General features: G+C 37.8%; 1 protein-coding gene across 1 annotated transcript in view; it reads left to right on the top strand.

Moving 5' to 3' along the window:
* The window catches only part of LOC129867837 (cell adhesion molecule DSCAML1-like), a 104982-nt gene that overhangs the window by 12252 nt on the left and 74977 nt on the right, over positions 1-17753 (top strand). Inside the window, exon 2 of the mRNA XM_055941324.1 lies at positions 11807-12127. Coding sequence (XP_055797299.1) covers positions 11807-12127 — 321 coding nt within the window. The remainder of the gene's footprint in view (positions 1-11806; positions 12128-17753) is intronic.

Genomic DNA, 17753 nt, shown 5'->3' with positions numbered 1-17753 from the left:
CTCCTCCCACATCCACCTAACCCACCAGAGGCTTTAGCCCAAATCCCTGGCTTTCTGCATCACATGACTGATGTTTGCAGCTGGACATTTGACATACATTTGTTCTGATTATTTTGCTCCACATTTGAAGGGCATTCCTTTTCCTTCCTGTCTTCTGGTCTGTTACATCTGTTTATGTGGTCATTACTTTTCAGTCTGTCTTTATTTATGACTTTAATTTAACTATTTATTGAATAACGCCTGGGCAGATTTCCAGACTTGTGTTTTGAATATGATGCTCAACAGTGTGTTTTTCAAACAGTTCCTCACCTGTTATTTCACAACAGTGACACTTTGCTTATACAGTTCTATACTTCTACTGTTCTACTGTTCTACAGTCCTACTATTCTACTGTTCTACAGTTCTACTGTTCTACTGTTCTACTATTCTACTATTCTACAGTTCTACTGTTCTACAGTTCTACTGTTCTACTGTTCAACTGTTCTACAGTTCTACTGTTCTACTACTGTTCTACTGTTCTACTATTCTACTGTTCTACTGTTCTACAGTTTTACTGTTCTACTGTTCTACTACAGTTCTACAGTTCTACTGTTCTACTACAGTTCTACTGTTCTACAGTACTACTGTTCTACTGTTCTACAGTTCTACTATTCTACTGTTCTACAGTTCTACTGTTCTACTGTCCTACTACAGTTCTAGTGTTCTACAGTGCTACAGTTCTACTGTTCAACAGTTCTACTGTTCTACTGCAGTTCTACTGTTCTACTATTCTACAGTTCTACAGTTCTACTATTCTACTGTCCTACAGTTTTACTGTTCTACTGTTCTGCAGTTCTACTGTTCTACTACAGTTCTACGGTTCTACTGTTCTACAGTTCTACTATTTTACTGTTCTAGTGCTCTACAGTTTTACTATTCTACTGTTCTACAGTTCTACTATTCTCCTGTTCTACAGTTCTACAGTTCTACTATTCTACTGTTCTACTGCTCTACAGTTTTACTGTTGTACAGTTCTACTGTTCTACTACAGTCCTACAGTTCTACTATTCTACAGTTCTACAGTTTTACTGTTCTACTACAGTTCAACAGTTCTACTTTTCTACTGTTCTACTGTTCTACAGTTTTACTGTTCTACTGTTCAACAGTTTTACTGTTCTACTGTTCTACAGTTCTACTATTCTACTGTTCTACAGTTCTACAGTTTTACTGTTCTACAGTTTCACTGTTCTACTTTTCTACATTTCTACATTTCTACTACAGTTCTACAGTTCTACTATTCTACTGTTCTACTACAGTTCTACGATTCTACTGTTCTACTGTTCTACAGTTTTACTGTTCTAGAGTTCTAAAGTTTTACGTTCTACTGTTCTACTACAGTTCTACTATTCTACTGTTCTACTACAGTTCTACAGTTCTACTATTCTACTGTTCTACAGTTCTACTGTTCTACTGTTCTACTATTCAACTGTTCTACAGTTATACAGTTATACTGTTCTACTACAGTTCTACAGTTATACTGTTCTACTACAGTTCTACTGTTCAACAGATCTACAGTTTTACTGTTCTACTGTTCAACAGTTTTACAGTTCTATTGTTCTACTGTTTTACTGTTCTACTGTTCTACTATTCTACTGTTCTACAGTTCTACTGTTCTACAGTTCTACTGTTCTACAGTTTTACTGTTCTACTGTTCAACAGTTTTACTGTTCTACTGTTCTACAGTTTTACTGTTCTACTGTTCAACAGTTTTACAGTTCTATTGTTCTACTGTTTTACTGTTCTACTGTTCTACTATTCTACAGTTCTACAGTTCTACTATTCTACTGTTCTACTGTTCTACAGTTTTACTGTAATACTGTTCTACTACAGTTCTACAGTTCTACTGTTCTAATACAGTTATACTGTTCTACAGTACTACTGTTCTACAGTACTACTGTTCTACTGTTCTACAGTTCTACTATTCTACTGTTCTACAGTTCTACTGTTCTACTGTCCTACTACAGTTCTACTGTTCTACAGTGCTACAGTTCTACTGTTCAACAGTTCTACTGTTCTACTGCAGTTCTACTGTTCTACTGTTCTACAGTTCTACAGTTCTACTATTCTACGGTCCTACAGTTTTACTGTTCTACTGTTCTACAGTTCTACTGTTCTACTACAGTTCTACCGTTCTACTGTTCTACAGTTCTACTATTTTACTGTTCTAGTGCTCTACAGTTTTACTGTTCTACTGTTCTACAGTTCTACTATTCTCCTGTTCTACAGTTCTAAAGTTCTACTATTCTACTGTTCTACTGCTCTACAGTTTTACTGTTCTACAGTTCTACTGTTCTACTACAGTCCTACAGTTCTACTATTCTACTGTTCTACAGTTCTACTATTCTCCTGTTCTACAGTTCTACAGTTCTACTATTCTACTGTTCTACTGCTCTACAGTCTTACTGTTCTACAGTTTCACTGTTCTACTGTTCTACATTTCTACATTTCTACTACAGTTCTACAGTTCTACTATTCTACTGTTCTACTACAGTTCTACGATTCTACTGTTCTACTGTTCTACAGTTTTACTGTTCTACTGTTCCAAAGTTTTACTGTTCTACTGTTCTACTACAGTTCTACTATTCTACTGTTCTACTACAGTTCTACAGTTCTACTATTCTAATGTTCTACTACAGTTCTACAGTTCTACTGTTCTACTGTAGATCTACTGTTCAACAGTTCTACAGTTTTACTGTTCTACTGTTCAACAGTTTTACTGTTCTATTGTTCTACTGTTTTAAAGTTCTACTGTTCTACTATTCTACTGTTCTACAGTTCTACTATTCTACTGTTCTACTGTTCAACAGTTTTACTGTTCTTCTGTTCTACTGTTTACTTTTCTACTGTTCTACAGTTTTACTGTTCTACTGTTCTACAGTTCTACTGTTATACTACAGTTCCACAGTTCTACTATTCTACTGTTCTAGTCTTCTACAGTTTTACTGTAATACTGTTCAACAGTTTTACTGTTCTACTGTTCTACATTTTTTCTGTTCTACTGTTCTACAGTTTTACTGTTCTACAGTTCTACTCTTCTACTACAGTTCTACAGTTTTACTGTTCTACTGTTCTACTGTTCCACAGTTCTACTGTTCTACTACAGTTCTACAGATCTACTATTCTACTTTTCTACTCTTCTACAGTTTTACTGTTCTACTGTTCAACTGTTCTACAGTTTTACAGTTCTACTGTTCTACTACAGTTTTACAGTTCTACTTTTCTACAGTTCTACTATTCTACTGTTCTACAGTTCTACTATTCTACTGTTCTACCGCTCTATAGATTTACTGTTCTACTGTTCTTCAGTTCTACTGTTCTACTACAGATCTACAGGTCTACTGTTGTACAGTTCTATAGTCCTACAGTTTCACTGTTCTACTGTTCTACTGTTCTACAGTTCTACTGTTCTACGGTTTTACTGGTCTACTGTTCTACTACAGTTCTACTGTTCTACTACAGTTCTACTGTTCTACAGTTCTACAGTTCTGCTGTTCTACTGTTCTACAGTTCTGCTGTTCTACTGTTCTAATACAGTTCTACAGTTCTACTATTCTACTCTTCTACTCTTCTACAGCTTTACTGTTCTACAGTTTTACTATTCTACTATTCCACTGCTCTACAGTTTTACTGTTCTACAGTTCTACTGTTCTACGGTTTTACTGGTCTACTGTTCTACTACAGTTCTACTGTTCTACTACAGTTCTACTGTTCTACAGTTCTACAGTTCTGCTGTTCTACTGTTCTACAGTTCTGCTGTTCTACTGTTCTAATACAGTTCTACAGTTCTACTATTCTACTCTTCTACTCTTCTACAGCTTTACTGTTCTACAGTTTTACTATTCTACTATTCCACTGCTCTACAGTTTTACTGTTCTACAGTTCTACAGTTTTACTGTTCTACTGCTCTACTGTTCTACAGTTTTACTGTTGTAGAGTTCTACTGTTCTACTACAGTTCTATAGTTCTACTATTCTACTGTTCTACAGTTCTACAGTTTTACTGTTCTACTGCTCTACTGTTCTACAGTTTTAATGCTGTAGAGTTCTACTGTTCTACTACAGTTCTATAGTTCTACTATTCTACTGTTCTACAGTTCTACAATTTTACTATTCTACTGTTCTACTGCTCTCCAGTTTGACTGTTCTACAGTTCTACAGTTTTACCAGTTCTACTGTTCTACTGCTCTCCAGTTTTACTGTTCTACAGTTCTACAGTTTTACCAGTTCTACTGTTCTATTATTCTACAGTTTTACTGTTCTACAGTTCTACTGTTCTACTACAGTTCTACAGTTCTACAGTTCTACTATTCTGCTGTTCTACTGTACTACAGTTTTACTGTTCTACTGTTCTACTGTTCTACAGTTTTACTGTTCTACTGTTCTACAGTTCTACTGTTCTACTCTTCTACAGTTCTACAGTTCTACAGTACTACTATTCTACTATTCTACTGCTCTATAGTTTTACTGTTCTACTGTTCTACTATTCTACTGTTCTACAGTTCTACTGCTCTACAGTTGTACTGTTCTACTATTCTACTTCTCTACAGTTCTACATTTTTACTGTTCTACTGCTCTACTGTTCTACAGTTCTACAGTTCTACTGTTCTACTGTTCTATTACAGTTCTACAGTTCTACTGTTCTACTGTTCTACAGTTTTACTGTTCGACTGTTCTTCTGTTCTACAGTTTTACTGCTCTACTGTTCTACTGTTCTACAGTTTTAATGTTCTACTGTTCTACTGATCTACAGTTCTACTACAGTTCTACAGTTCTACAGTTCTACTATTCTACTGTTCTACAGTTTTACTGTTCTACTGCTCTACATTTCTACTATTATACTGTTCTACAGTTCTATTTTTCTACTGTTCTACTGCTCTACAGTTGTACTGTTCTACAGTTTTACCGTTCTACAGTTCTACTGTTCTACTACAGTTCTACTATTCTGCTGTTCTACTGTTCTACAGTTTTACTGTTCTACTGTTCTACAGTTCTACTGTTCTCCTGTTCTACAGTTCTACTGTTCTACAGTTCTACTGTTCTACTCTTCTACTGTTCTACTCTTCTACAGTCCTACAGTTCTACAGTACTACTATTCTACTATTCTACTGCTCTACAGTTTTACTGTTCTACTGTTCTACTATTCTTCTGCTCTACAGTTCTACAGTTTTACTGTTCTACTGCTCTACTGTTCTACAGTTCTACACTTCTACAGTTCTACTGTTCTACTACAGTTCTACAGTTCTACTGTTCTACTGTTCTGAAGTTTTACTGTTCGACTGTTCTTCTGTTCTACATTTTTTCTGATCTACTGTTCTACAGTTTTACTGTTCTACTGTTCAACAGTTTTACTGTTCTACAGTTCTACAGTTCTACTATTCTACTGTTCTACAGTACTACTGTTCTACAGTTCTACAGTTCTACTATTCTACTGTTCTACAGTTCTACAGTTTTACTGTTCTACTGCTCTACAGTTCTACTATTATACTGTTCTACAGTTCTACAGTTCTACTATTCTACTGTTCTACTGCTCTACAGTCTTACTGTTATACAGTTCTACAGTTTTACTGTTCCACTTTTCTACTGTTCTACAGTTTTACTGTTCTCCTGTTCTACAGTTCTACTGTTCTACTACAGTTCTACAGTTCTGCTATTCTGCTGTTCTACTGTTCTACAGTTTACTTTTCTACTGTTCTACTGTTCTACAATTTTACTGTTCTACTGTTCTACTGTTCTACAGTACTACTGTTCTACTGTTCTACAGTTCTACTGTTCTACAGTTCTAGAGTTCTACAGTTCTACAGTACTACTATTATACTATTCTACTGCTCTATAGTTTTACTGTCCTACTGTTCTACTATTCTACTGTTCTACAGTTCTACTGCTCTACAGTTGTACTGTTCTACTATTCTGCTGCTCTACAGTTCTACAGTTTTACTGTTCTACTGCTCTACTGTTCTACAGTTCTACTGTTATACAGTTCTACTGTTCTACTGTTCTACCACAGTTCTACAGTTCTACTGTTCTATAGTTTTACTGTTCTACTACAGTTCTACAGTTCTACTGTTCTACACTTCGACACTTCTACAGTTCTACTGTTCTACTACAGTTCTACAGTTCTAATGTTCTACTGTTCTACAGTTTTACTTTTCGACTGTTCTTCTGTTCTACCATTTTACTGTTCTACTGTTCTACAGTTTTACTGTTCTACTGTTCAACAGTTGTACTGTTCTACAGTTCTACAGTTCTACTATTCTACTGTTCTACAGTTTTACTGTTCTACTGTTCTACAGTTTTAATGTTCTACTGTTCTACTGTTCTACAGTGTTATTGTTCTACTGTTCTACTACAGTTTTACAGTTCTACTATTATACTGTTCTACAGTTCTACAGTTCTACTATTCTACTGTTCTACTGTTCTACAGTTTTACCGTTCTACAGTTCTACAGTTTTACTGTTCTACTGTTCTACTGTTCTACAGTTCTACACTTCTACAGTTCTACTGTTCTACTACAGTTCTACAGTTCTACTGTTCTACTGTTCTGTAGTTTTACTGTTCGACTGTTCTTTTGTTCTACATTTTTTCTGTTCTACTGTTCTACAGTTTTACTGTTCTACTGTTCAACAGTTTTACTGTTCTACAGTTCTACAGTTCTACTATTCTACTGTTCTACAGTACTACTGTTCTACAGTTCTACAGTTCTATTATTCTACTGTTCTACAGTTCTACAGTTTTACTGTTCTACTGCTCTACAGTTCTACTATTATACTGTTCTACAGTTCTACAGTTTTACTGTTCTACTGTTCTACTGTTCTACAGTTCTACACTTCTACAGTTCTACTGTTCTACTACAGTTCTACAGTTCTACTGTTCTACTGTTCTGTAGTTTTACTGTTCGACTGTTCTTTTGTTCTACATTTTTTCTGTTCTACTGTTCTACAGTTTTACTGTTCTACTGTTCAACAGTTTTACTGTTCTACAGTTCTACAGTTCTACTATTCTACTGTTCTACAGTACTACTGTTCTACAGTTCTACAGTTCTATTATTCTACTGTTCTACAGTTCTACAGTTTTACTGTTCTACTGCTCTACAGTTCTACTATTCTACTGTTCTACTGCTCTACAGTCTTACTTTTCTACAGTTCTACAGTTTTACTGTTCTCCTGTTCTACAGTTCTACTGTTCTACTACAGTTCTACAGTTCTGCTATTCTGCTGTTCTACTGTTCTACAGGTTACTTTTCTACTGTTCTACTGTTCTACAATTTTACTGTTCTACTGTTCTACTGTTCTACAGTACTACTGTTCTACTGTTCTACAGTTCTACTGTTCTACAGTTCTACAGTTCTACAGTTCTACAGTACTACTATTATACTATTCTACTGCTCTATAGTTTTACTGTCCTACTGTTCTACTATTCTACTGTTCTACAGTTCTACTGCTCTACAGTTGTACTGTTATACTATTCTACTGCTCTACAGTTCTACAGTTTTACTGTTCTACTGCTCTACTGTTCTACAGTTATACTGTTCTACAGTTCTACTGTTCTACTGTTCTACTACAGTTCTACAGTTGTACTGTTCTACAGTTCTACACTTCTACAGTTCTACTGTTCTACTACAGTTCTACAGTTCTAATGTTCTACTGTTCTACAGTTTTACTTTTCGACTGTTCTTCTGTTCTACCATTTTACTGTTCTACTGTTCTACAGTTTTACTGTTCTACTGTTCAACAGTTGTACTGTTCTACAGTTCTACAGTTCTACTATTCTACTGTTCTACAGTTTTACTGTTCTACTGTTCTACAGTTTTAATGTTCTACTGTTCTACTGTTCTACAGTGTTATTGTTCTACTGTTCTACTACAGTTTTACAGTTCTACTATTATACTGTTCTACAGTTCTACTATTCTACTGTTCTACTGTTCTACAGTTTTACTGTTCTACAGTTCTACAGTTTTACTGTTCTACTGTTCTACTGTTCTACAGTTCTACTGTTCTACTACAGTTCTACAGTTCTACTATTCTACTGTTCTACTGTTCTACAGTTTTACTGTTCTACAGTTTTACTGTTCTACTGTTCTACAGTTTTACTGTTCTACAGTTTTACTGTTCTACTGTTCTACTGTTCTACAGTTTTACTGTTCTACTGTTCTACTTTTCTACTGTTCTACAGTACTACTGTTCTACTGTTCTACAGTTCTGCTGTTCTACTGTTCTACAGTTCTACAGTTCTACTGTTCTACTGTTCTACTGTTCTACAGTTCTACTATTCTACTGTTCTACTCTTTTACAGCTCTACAGTTGTACTGTTCTACTACTCTACTGCTCTACAGTTCTACAGTTTTACTGTTCTACTGTTCACAGTTTTACTGTTCTACTGTTCAACAGTTTTACTGTTCTACATTTCTACTATTCTACTGTTTTACAGTTTTACTGTTCTACAGTTCTACAGTTCTACTATTCTACTGTTCCACTGCTCTACAGTTTTACTGTTCTACAGTTTTAATGTTCTACTGTTCTACTCTTCTACAGTTTTACTGTTCTACTACATTTTTACAGTTCTACTATTCTACTGTTCTACAGTTCTACAGTTTCACTGTTCTACTGTTCTACTGTTCTACAGTTCTACTATTCTACTGTTCTATAGTTCAACAGTTCTACTGCTCTACAGTTTTACTGTTCTACTGTTCAAAAGTTTTACTGTTCTACTGTTCTACAGTTCTACAGTTCTACTATTCTACTGTTCTACTGTTCTACAGTTCTACAGTTTTACTGTTCTACTGTTCTACTGTTCTACTACAGTTCTACAGTTCTACTATTCTACTGTTCTACTTTTTTACAGTTTTACTGTTCTACTGTTCTACTGTTCTACTGTTCTACAGTACTACTGTTCTACTGTTCTACAGTTCTGCTGTTCTACTGTTCTACAGTTCTACAGTTCTACTGTTCTACTGTTCTACAGTTCTACTGTTCTACTCTTTTACAGCTCTACAGTTGTACTGTTCTACTATTCTACTGCTCTACAGTTCTACAGTTTTACTGTTCTACTGCTCTACTGTTCTACTGTTCTACACTTCTACACTTCTACTGTTCTACTACAGTTCTACTGTTCTACTCTTCTACAGTTTTACTGTTCGACTGTTCTTCTGTTCTACAGTTTTACTGTTCTACTGTTCTACAGTTTTACTGTTCTACTGTTCAACAGTTTTACTGTTCTACAGTTCTACATTTCTACTATTCTACTGTTCTACAGTTTTACTGTTCTACAGTTCTACATTTCTACTATTCTACTGTTCCACTCCTCTACAGTTTTACTGTTCTACAGTTTTAATGTTCTACTGTTCTACTGTTCTACAGTTTTACTGTTCTACTACATTTTTACAGTTCTACTATTCAACTGTTCTACAGTTTCACTGTTCTACTGTTCTACAGTTCTACTATTCTACTGTTCTACAGTTCTACAGTTCTACTGCTCTACAGTTTTACTGTTCTACTGTTCAACAGTTTTACTGTTATACTGTTCTACTGTTCTACAGTTCTACAGTTCTACTATTCTACTTTTCTCCTGTTCTACAGTTTTACTGTTCTACTGTTCTACAGTTCTACTGTTCTACTGCAGTTCTACAGTTCTACTATTCTACTGTTCTACTTTTCTACAGTTCTACTATTTTACTATTCTACAGCTCTACTATTCTACTGTTCTACTGCTCTACAGTTTTACTGTTCTACAGTTCTACAGTTTTACTGTTCTACTGTTTTACAGTTCTACTATTCTACTGTTCTACAATTCTACAGTTCTACTGTTCTACTGTTCTACTGTTCTACAGTTCTACTATTCTACTGTTCTACTCTTTTACAGCTCTACAGTTGTACTGTTCTACTATTCTACTGCTCTACAGTTCTACAGTTTTACTGTTCTACTGCTCTACTGTTCTACTGTTCTACACTTCTACACTTCTACTGTTCTACTACAGTTCTACAGTTCTACTGTTCTACTGTTCTACAGTTTTACTGTTCGACTGTTCTTCTGTTTTACAGTTTTACTGTTCTACTGTTCACAGTTTTACTGTTCTACTGTTCAACAGTTTTACTGTTCTACAGTTCTACATTTCTACTATTCTACTGTTCTACAGTTTTACTGTTTTACAGTTCTACAGTTCTACTATACTACTGTTCCACTGGTCTACAGTTTTACTGTTCTACAGTTTTAATGTTCTACTGTTCTACTGTTCTACAGTTTTACTGTTCTACTACATTTTTACAGTTCTACTATTCTACTGTTCTACAGTTCTACAGTTTCACTGTTCTACTGTTCTACAGTTATACTATTCTACTGTTCTATAGTTCTACAGTTCTACTGCTCTACAGTTTTACTCTTCTACTGTTCAAAAGTTTTACTGTTCTACTGTTCTACAGTTCTACAGTTCTACTATTCTACTGTTCTACTGTTATACAGTTCTACAGTTTTACTGTTCTACTGTTCTACTGTTCTACTACAGTTCTACAGTTCTACTATTCTACTGTTCTACTTTTCTACAGTTTTACTGTTCTACTGTTCTACTATTCTACTGTTCTACTGATCTACAGTACTACTGTTCTACTGTTCTACAGTTCTGCTGTTCTACTGTTCTACAGTTCTACAGTTCTACTGTTCTACTGTTCTACAGTTCTACTGTTCTACTCTTTTACAGCTCTACAGTTGTACTGTTCTACTATTCTACTGCTCTACAGTTCTACAGTTTTACTGTTCTACTGTTCTACTGTTCTACTGTTCTACACTTCTACACTTCTACTGTTCTACTACAGTTCTACAGTTCTACTGTTCTACTGTTCTACAGTTTTACTGTTCGACTGTTCTTCTCTTCTACAGTTCTACTGTTCTACTGTTCTACATTTTTACTGTTCTACTGTTCAACAGTTTTACTGTTCTACAGTTCTACAGTTCTACTATTCTACTGTTCTACAGTTTTACTGTTCTACAGTTCTACATTTCTACTATTCTACTGTTCCACTGCTCTACAGTTTTACTGTTCTACAGTTTTAATGTTCTACTGTTCTACTGTTCTACAGTTTTACTGTTCTACTACATTTTTACAGTTCTACTATTCAACTGTTCTACAGTTTCACTGTTCTACTGTTCTACAGTTCTGCTATTCTACTGTTCTACAGTTCTACAGTTCTACTGCTCTACAGTTTTACTGTTCTACTGTTCAACAGTTTTACTGTTCTACTGTTCTACTTTTCTACTGTTCTACTACAGTTCTACAGTTCTACTATTCTACTGTTCTACTTTTCTACAGTTCTACTATTCTACTTTTCTACTGCTCTACAGTTTTACTGTTCTACAGTTCTACAGTTTTACTGTTCTACTGTTTTACAGTTCTACTATTCTACTAGTCTACAGTTCTACAGTTCTACTATTCTACTGTTCTACTGCTCTACTGTTCTACAGTTTTACTGTTCTACAGTTCTACAGTTCTACTCTTCTACAGTTCTACAGTTCTACTGTTCTTCTGTTCTACAGTTTTACTGTTCTACTGTTCTTCTGTTCTGCAGTTTTACTGTTCTACCGTTCTACAGTTCTACTCTTCTACTACAGTTCTACTATTCTACTGTTCTACTCTTCTCCAGTTTTACTGTTGTACTGTTCTACAGTTTTACTGTTCTACAGTTTTACTGTTCTACTGTTCTACTGTTCTACTGTTCTACAGTTCTACTGTTCTCCTCTCTACACTACATATTACTGACTGTGATGTCTCTCCCCCCATGCAGTACACAGCGAGGATGTGGGCTCTACCAGGCTGTACTTTGTGAACGCGTCCCTCCAGAGGCTGACCTACTCCAGCTCGGTGGGGGTGTCTCTGCCCTGTCCGGCGGGCGGCACCCCCACCGCCATCCTGCGCTGGTACCTGGCCACCGGCGATGACATCTACGACGTGCCCCACATCCGTCATGTCCATGCCAATGGCACCCTCCAACTCTACCCCTTCTCTCCCTCCGCCTTCAACTCCTACATTCACGACAACGACTACTTCTGCACCGCAGAGAACCAGGCTGGCAAGATCCGCAGCCCCAACATCAGAGTCAAAGCTGGTGAGGGGGGGTAGGAGAAGAGATGGCAGAGGGAAGGGACAGGTGAAGAGGGGGGAGGGGGAGAGGAGGTAGAGATATTGGATAATAGAAGTCAGAAGGACAGAGGGACAGAAGGAACTGATACTAAGCGGGTATAGAGGTTAGAGCATTTAGCATTAGAGCATTTAAAGAATTTGACCCTCAGGTGGTTTAATTTGTCCCCCCGAGTTTTCTGAGCAAAACATATGTATATTATTTATGGGGGACATAAAAGACAGTACAAACACCCGGAAATCAGCTCCAAGTGATTTTAAAATAAAAAATATATTCCTCAATAGCAACACATCTGATCGTATACAAATATAAGCAAGGTTTGAAATTATTATGTTTTAGTCAAATATTATATCTGTTTGGGCTTCTTGCATTCAATTTGCAGTCTACAGAGGATATGTAATAATGTTCTGGCCCCCCGATCATCCGCTAGTTGATGATCCCTGGGTTAGAGGGACAGAGGGACTGAAGGAACTGATAGTAAAAGGGAAGCGATGGAGGTTAGAGGGACAGAACAAGGGAGGGGAATGATGGAGAGAGAAAATGTAAAAACCAAAGGGAGAGGTTTGATTGACAGCCTGCTGGCCACAGCACAAGCCACTCAGAGAAGGATCTGTCCAAACCCTAGTCCCAAACCCAAGCTGACCTAGAACACAGTCTACTCTGCTGTGACAACATCTGTAACACACAGGCAGACACACAGCGAACACAGGCGAGGACACAGCCTTGCCCAAACACAGGGTCACTGAACTCTGTTACACACCACAGACCCTTCAGCCTCATCACCATAGTGAATTAAGGCCACTGACCTGTGTCCCTCCCTAGTTATACTTAACAACCTTAAATGACCCCTCATCCTTCATCTGGTTTGAAATGTATTGCCCACAAACACAGTATGTACTGTACATGTGTTGCATGTGACATCATAGAAGCACAAAACACTCCCACTAACGACAGTATCTATGCAGATGTTGCGGCTGCTGCTAGTTGCTATGCTATTCCTAAAGCATCAGCTGACTAGCCCGATGCTCTCTCCCTCCATCTTATTGTCTCTATTTCTGTGTCCTCTCTTTCTCTTCATGCCCTCTCTTCCTCCTCTCTCCTTCCTCCTCTCACACCGTCCTCTTGTACCGTGCTAAATATAGCCGCAGCAGCACGCTTCTTTCATTATCTCTCATTATGAAACCTAATTGGTGCACTCCATTGATTAGACTTCATGCCAGTGCTTTAACAAGGTGTACCTCGAATAAACCAGCACAGAATATAGCTGATGTGGGTGTACATATAGATTTCTCTGGGTCTATCCATCCATTCTATCCATTTCATATCATATACTGGATCTACCCAGTGGAGGTGAGATGTTCCGTTGAACCAGTTGGTCAAGTGGTCACCTGGACCAACCCCTTGTAGACACTTTTACAGTTCTCCTGGACTGTAGGTTCTCCACAGCCTCTCTTGTCGTTGTTCCGCCAGCCTTCCTCCCTCCCTCTCTGTCCATCATTCACATCAGGGTAGACAGTCCCTCCCCCGCTCCTCCTGCTGTCAACATCTGTTTTCATATTCTGCCTCCCAACACCGACCTGCACTAATACATACTCCTACTAATACTAATACTAGCTAGAGCCAAACCAGTGGAGGATTATGGAGAGAGGGGGAGAGAGATGGAGAGAGAGACAGAGAGACAGACAGAAAGAGAGAGAGAGCATGTGATCTGAACTGCACGCCAGCCGGTCGGTCGCTACTCTCCACTTGCTCCTTGCTGCTGCTGCCTTCATTCCCTCATGACCCAAAATCTCACCCCAAGAGGACTAGGGATTAGCATTTACAAAGCCATAGTAGCCCGTCCCATAACCAGGGAGTTATGTATGGTCAGGGAGTTATGTATGGTCGGGGAGTTATGTATGGTCGAGGAGTTATGTATGGTCGGGGAGTTATGTATGGTCGGGGAGTTATGTATGGTCGGGGAGTTATGTATGGTCGGGGAGTTATGTATGGTCGGGGAGTTATGTATGGTCAGGGAGTTATGTATGGTCAGGGAGTTATGTATGGTCAGGGAGTTATGTATGGTCAGGGAGTTATGTATGGTCGGGGAGTTATGTATGGTCAGGGAGTTATGTATGGTCAGGGAGTTATGTATGGTCAGGGAGTTATGTATGGTCAGGGAGTTATGTATGGTCGGGGAGTTATGTATGGTCGGGGAGTTATGTATGGTCAGGGAGTTATGTATGGTCAGGGAGTTATGTATGGTCAGGGAGTTATGTATGGTCAGGGAGTTATGTATGGTCAGGGAGTTATGTATGGTCAGGGAGTTATGTATGGTCGGGGAGTTATGTATGGTCGGGGAGTTATGTATGGTCGGGGAGTTATGTATGGTCGGGGAGTTATGTATGGTCGGGGAGTTATGTATGGTCGGGGAGTTATGTATGGTCGGGGAGTTATGTATGGTCGGGGAGTTATGTATGGTCAGGGAGTTATGTATGGTCAGGGAGTTATGTATGGTCAGGGAGTTATGTATGGTCAGGGAGTTATGTATGGTCAGGGAGTTATGTATGGTCAGGGAGTTATGTATGGTCAGGGAGTTATGTATGGTCAGGGAGTTATGTATGGTCAGGGAGTTATGTATGGTCAGGGAGTTATGTATGGTCAGGGAGTTATGTATGGAGAGGGAGTTATGTATGGTCGGGGAGTTATGTATGGTCAGGGAGTTATGTGTGGAAAGGTTACATTCAGGAGGGATGTGGTTCAGAGGTTCTGGTCTGGGGTTTAGGGTCAGGATGCCTTGGTGTTCTTGTGGTCTGGTTAGGGTGTTGTGGTCAAGGAGTTGGGGTCAAGAGTTTGTGTAATGGGGTTACTACAACTTGGTTTAAAGTTAGAGTATTTAGAGTATGATTAAATGGGGTTAGGGTTAGGGTTAGTAAATAAACCGTAAATACATTACTTTCTAGATATCCATAATGTTATGTGCATTTGTCATTTTGGTGAACTCTCTCTTTACTGCATAGCTACAGTGGGAGATTATTCAAATGTAGATGATACAATTTCCATCATAGCGTGATTTAATGAATCTATTCACTGTTCCCATGGTTTATACAATAATTTAGACATCGAATTATATGTCTAATGTATTTATATGTTTCTCTATGTAAAGTGGAAGTAGTAATGTATATTGATGTGTTGTTATACTGCAGTAGGATTCTAACGTTAGTGTAACAGTGCCTGTTCTCTACACTGCACTGCTGTTACCAGGGAGGGGGCTTCCAAAGCAGTTTCTTAGCAACCTTCAAATATGTCCTAGCTTCTCCTGATTTCACTAATGAGTTCATGCTCATTCAGGAGAGTGTAAAATATTGCATGAACATGTATGAACAGTGAATCACCACCAGTACAGCCAGACGGTTTTACTAAGCTGGGTTGTTATCTCTAGCACTGTGCTTTAACACTACCATGCATTCTGGGAATACAGTTGTATACAAAACAATAGAATAGTGTCTGATGTTGATGTCGTGGTGAAAGCTAGCCAATCGTTTTTTTGTTTATCCGGCTCAGAAATTGGGTTGCGTAGTTAATGATGAAAACAGATGTACTGTAGAATTAGTGTTATTGACGTGTTCAAACAATAGACCAGATTCTGAATTCTTCCCAATATGTTTTCAAATGTATTGTTGTAGATTCAGTACATCTATATTATTAGTAGATTATTTTGAAATCCAAAATATAATATTAAAACTGTCATCTAACTTGTTTCTGTTAATGATTCTTCAACATAGACTACTGTCCAAAACATCTCATACTGTATATTCCACTACATCTCTAGTATTCACTTGCTCTCAAACCAAAGAAAGATTGTAACACCAAATACTCTAAAATATAAAAATATGTGTTACTATATTTACAATGTTTCAGGGAGATCCTGGCTGGTTTAGTCTGGATGGGAATGACCCCTGAGTTAAAAAAAAGCAGAACAAGCTCTATTTTGGTGGCCTCTAGTACATTATCATGCCTTGATTCCATCCGAAATACGCAGCTAAATCATTTCATACTTTAACGACTTTACCTCCAAGATTGGTAAAATTTGTTGTGGTATGGAGTAGAAAGACATGACTTTACAAATAAAATTAGTGAAAATGTGTGAATTCAGTGTATTGTTAGTTGTTTCGGAGATTGTTTAGGCCTAGGCCTTTATGATCAGGACTATTTTCTAAGTAAGATAACCTTTTTAACATTAAACCTGTCTTCTCTTGAGATTAAAGTCATATTTATAGTTTTTTATAATTTGGGTGAGCTATCCCTTTAACAGTTTGGCCTGTCGATCAATGGGTGGGATTGTCAGGGGAGGTGGCAGGATGTTTGTGAGTCACAGAGTTGGTAGGGTTTCAGACCTGTCAATCAATCACTGTGGGTGGGACATTGAGGGAAGGCGGTAGATTAGTAATCTAGTCAGAAAGGCTAGTTTAGTCTTTCGATTTACTTTATTGTGACAAAAACCTAAGAAAAAAGGTTGTGTTCCCGGTAGAGAAATAATATAGAATTGCAGGTAATTGGTTTAAAATGTTCAGAAAATTATATACAATGTCAGACATGCATGAATAGACCTACAGGTGTTTGTAGAATGAAGCAGGTGTTAAATATGGGCTTTGCTACACAGAAAGCAGCAGTTAACTAGGCTACTCCATTGTTGACACTAATCAAATCAATAGGCCTGTATTCATATTTTTAAGAATACCATATCATGTGTCATAAGATTAACTTTTATAGCCTACAATCTGTTTTCTTGTATCATCTTTTGGACCAGAATGAGGCTCTCTCTCCACTACCTATTGTTCCTGCAGTGAGGAGTCAACATCTTTGTCTGATGTTTTCATCATTTATCTGCAGATAATCAAAAAGCATTAGTAGCCTACCAGTAAGCAAATTAGGGAGCAAAATGAACAGCTCTCTCACCGATGCGATTTGGTTCCGTTCACTTAAAAGGGCTCCCGAGGCTCCTGAGTGGTGCAGCGGTCTAAGGCACTGCATCTCAGTGCTAAGAGGCATCACTGCAGTCCCTGGGTCAAATCCAGGCTGCATCACATCCGGCCGTGATTGGGAGTCCCATAGGGCGGCGCACAATTGGCCCAGCGTCGTCCGGGGTAGGCTGCCATTGTAAGTAAGAATTTGTTCTTAACTGGCTTGCCTAGTTTAAAAAAAAATTGAAATTTAAAATAAATCTACTTTAATAAATCCGCTAAGTCTTTTTAGCGGTCACTGGCAAGTCTCGACATGTGCTTCAAAACCTAGGAAAATACAAACAAGATCTTTGGTTTACTCCTGATGTGATACCATGAACATATCACTACGTTGTATGATTTAAGCAAAGGGATATAGGAGATTGACTTAATTCAGTCAGTTTGACACCTTTAATAATAAACTAGTCAACACTTGTTCTTTCTGTCGTCAATCAAACCACAGTAATAGCCTATGCACCCCGACTCCGTGGCTGTATAGGCCTATGAAACACGCAAAAGAAAATAAATGATTCCGCCACAAAACAATAATTAACTGGATTTCATTTCAATTCATTGTTACCACTGTACATTCACTCACAGGAGGCCATGCT

This window comes from Salvelinus fontinalis, chromosome 13 (genome assembly GCF_029448725.1).
Source record: "Salvelinus fontinalis isolate EN_2023a chromosome 13, ASM2944872v1, whole genome shotgun sequence".
Classification (NCBI taxonomy): Eukaryota; Metazoa; Chordata; class Actinopteri; order Salmoniformes; family Salmonidae; genus Salvelinus; species Salvelinus fontinalis.
This window is presented reverse-complemented; position numbering and strand designations above follow the sequence as displayed.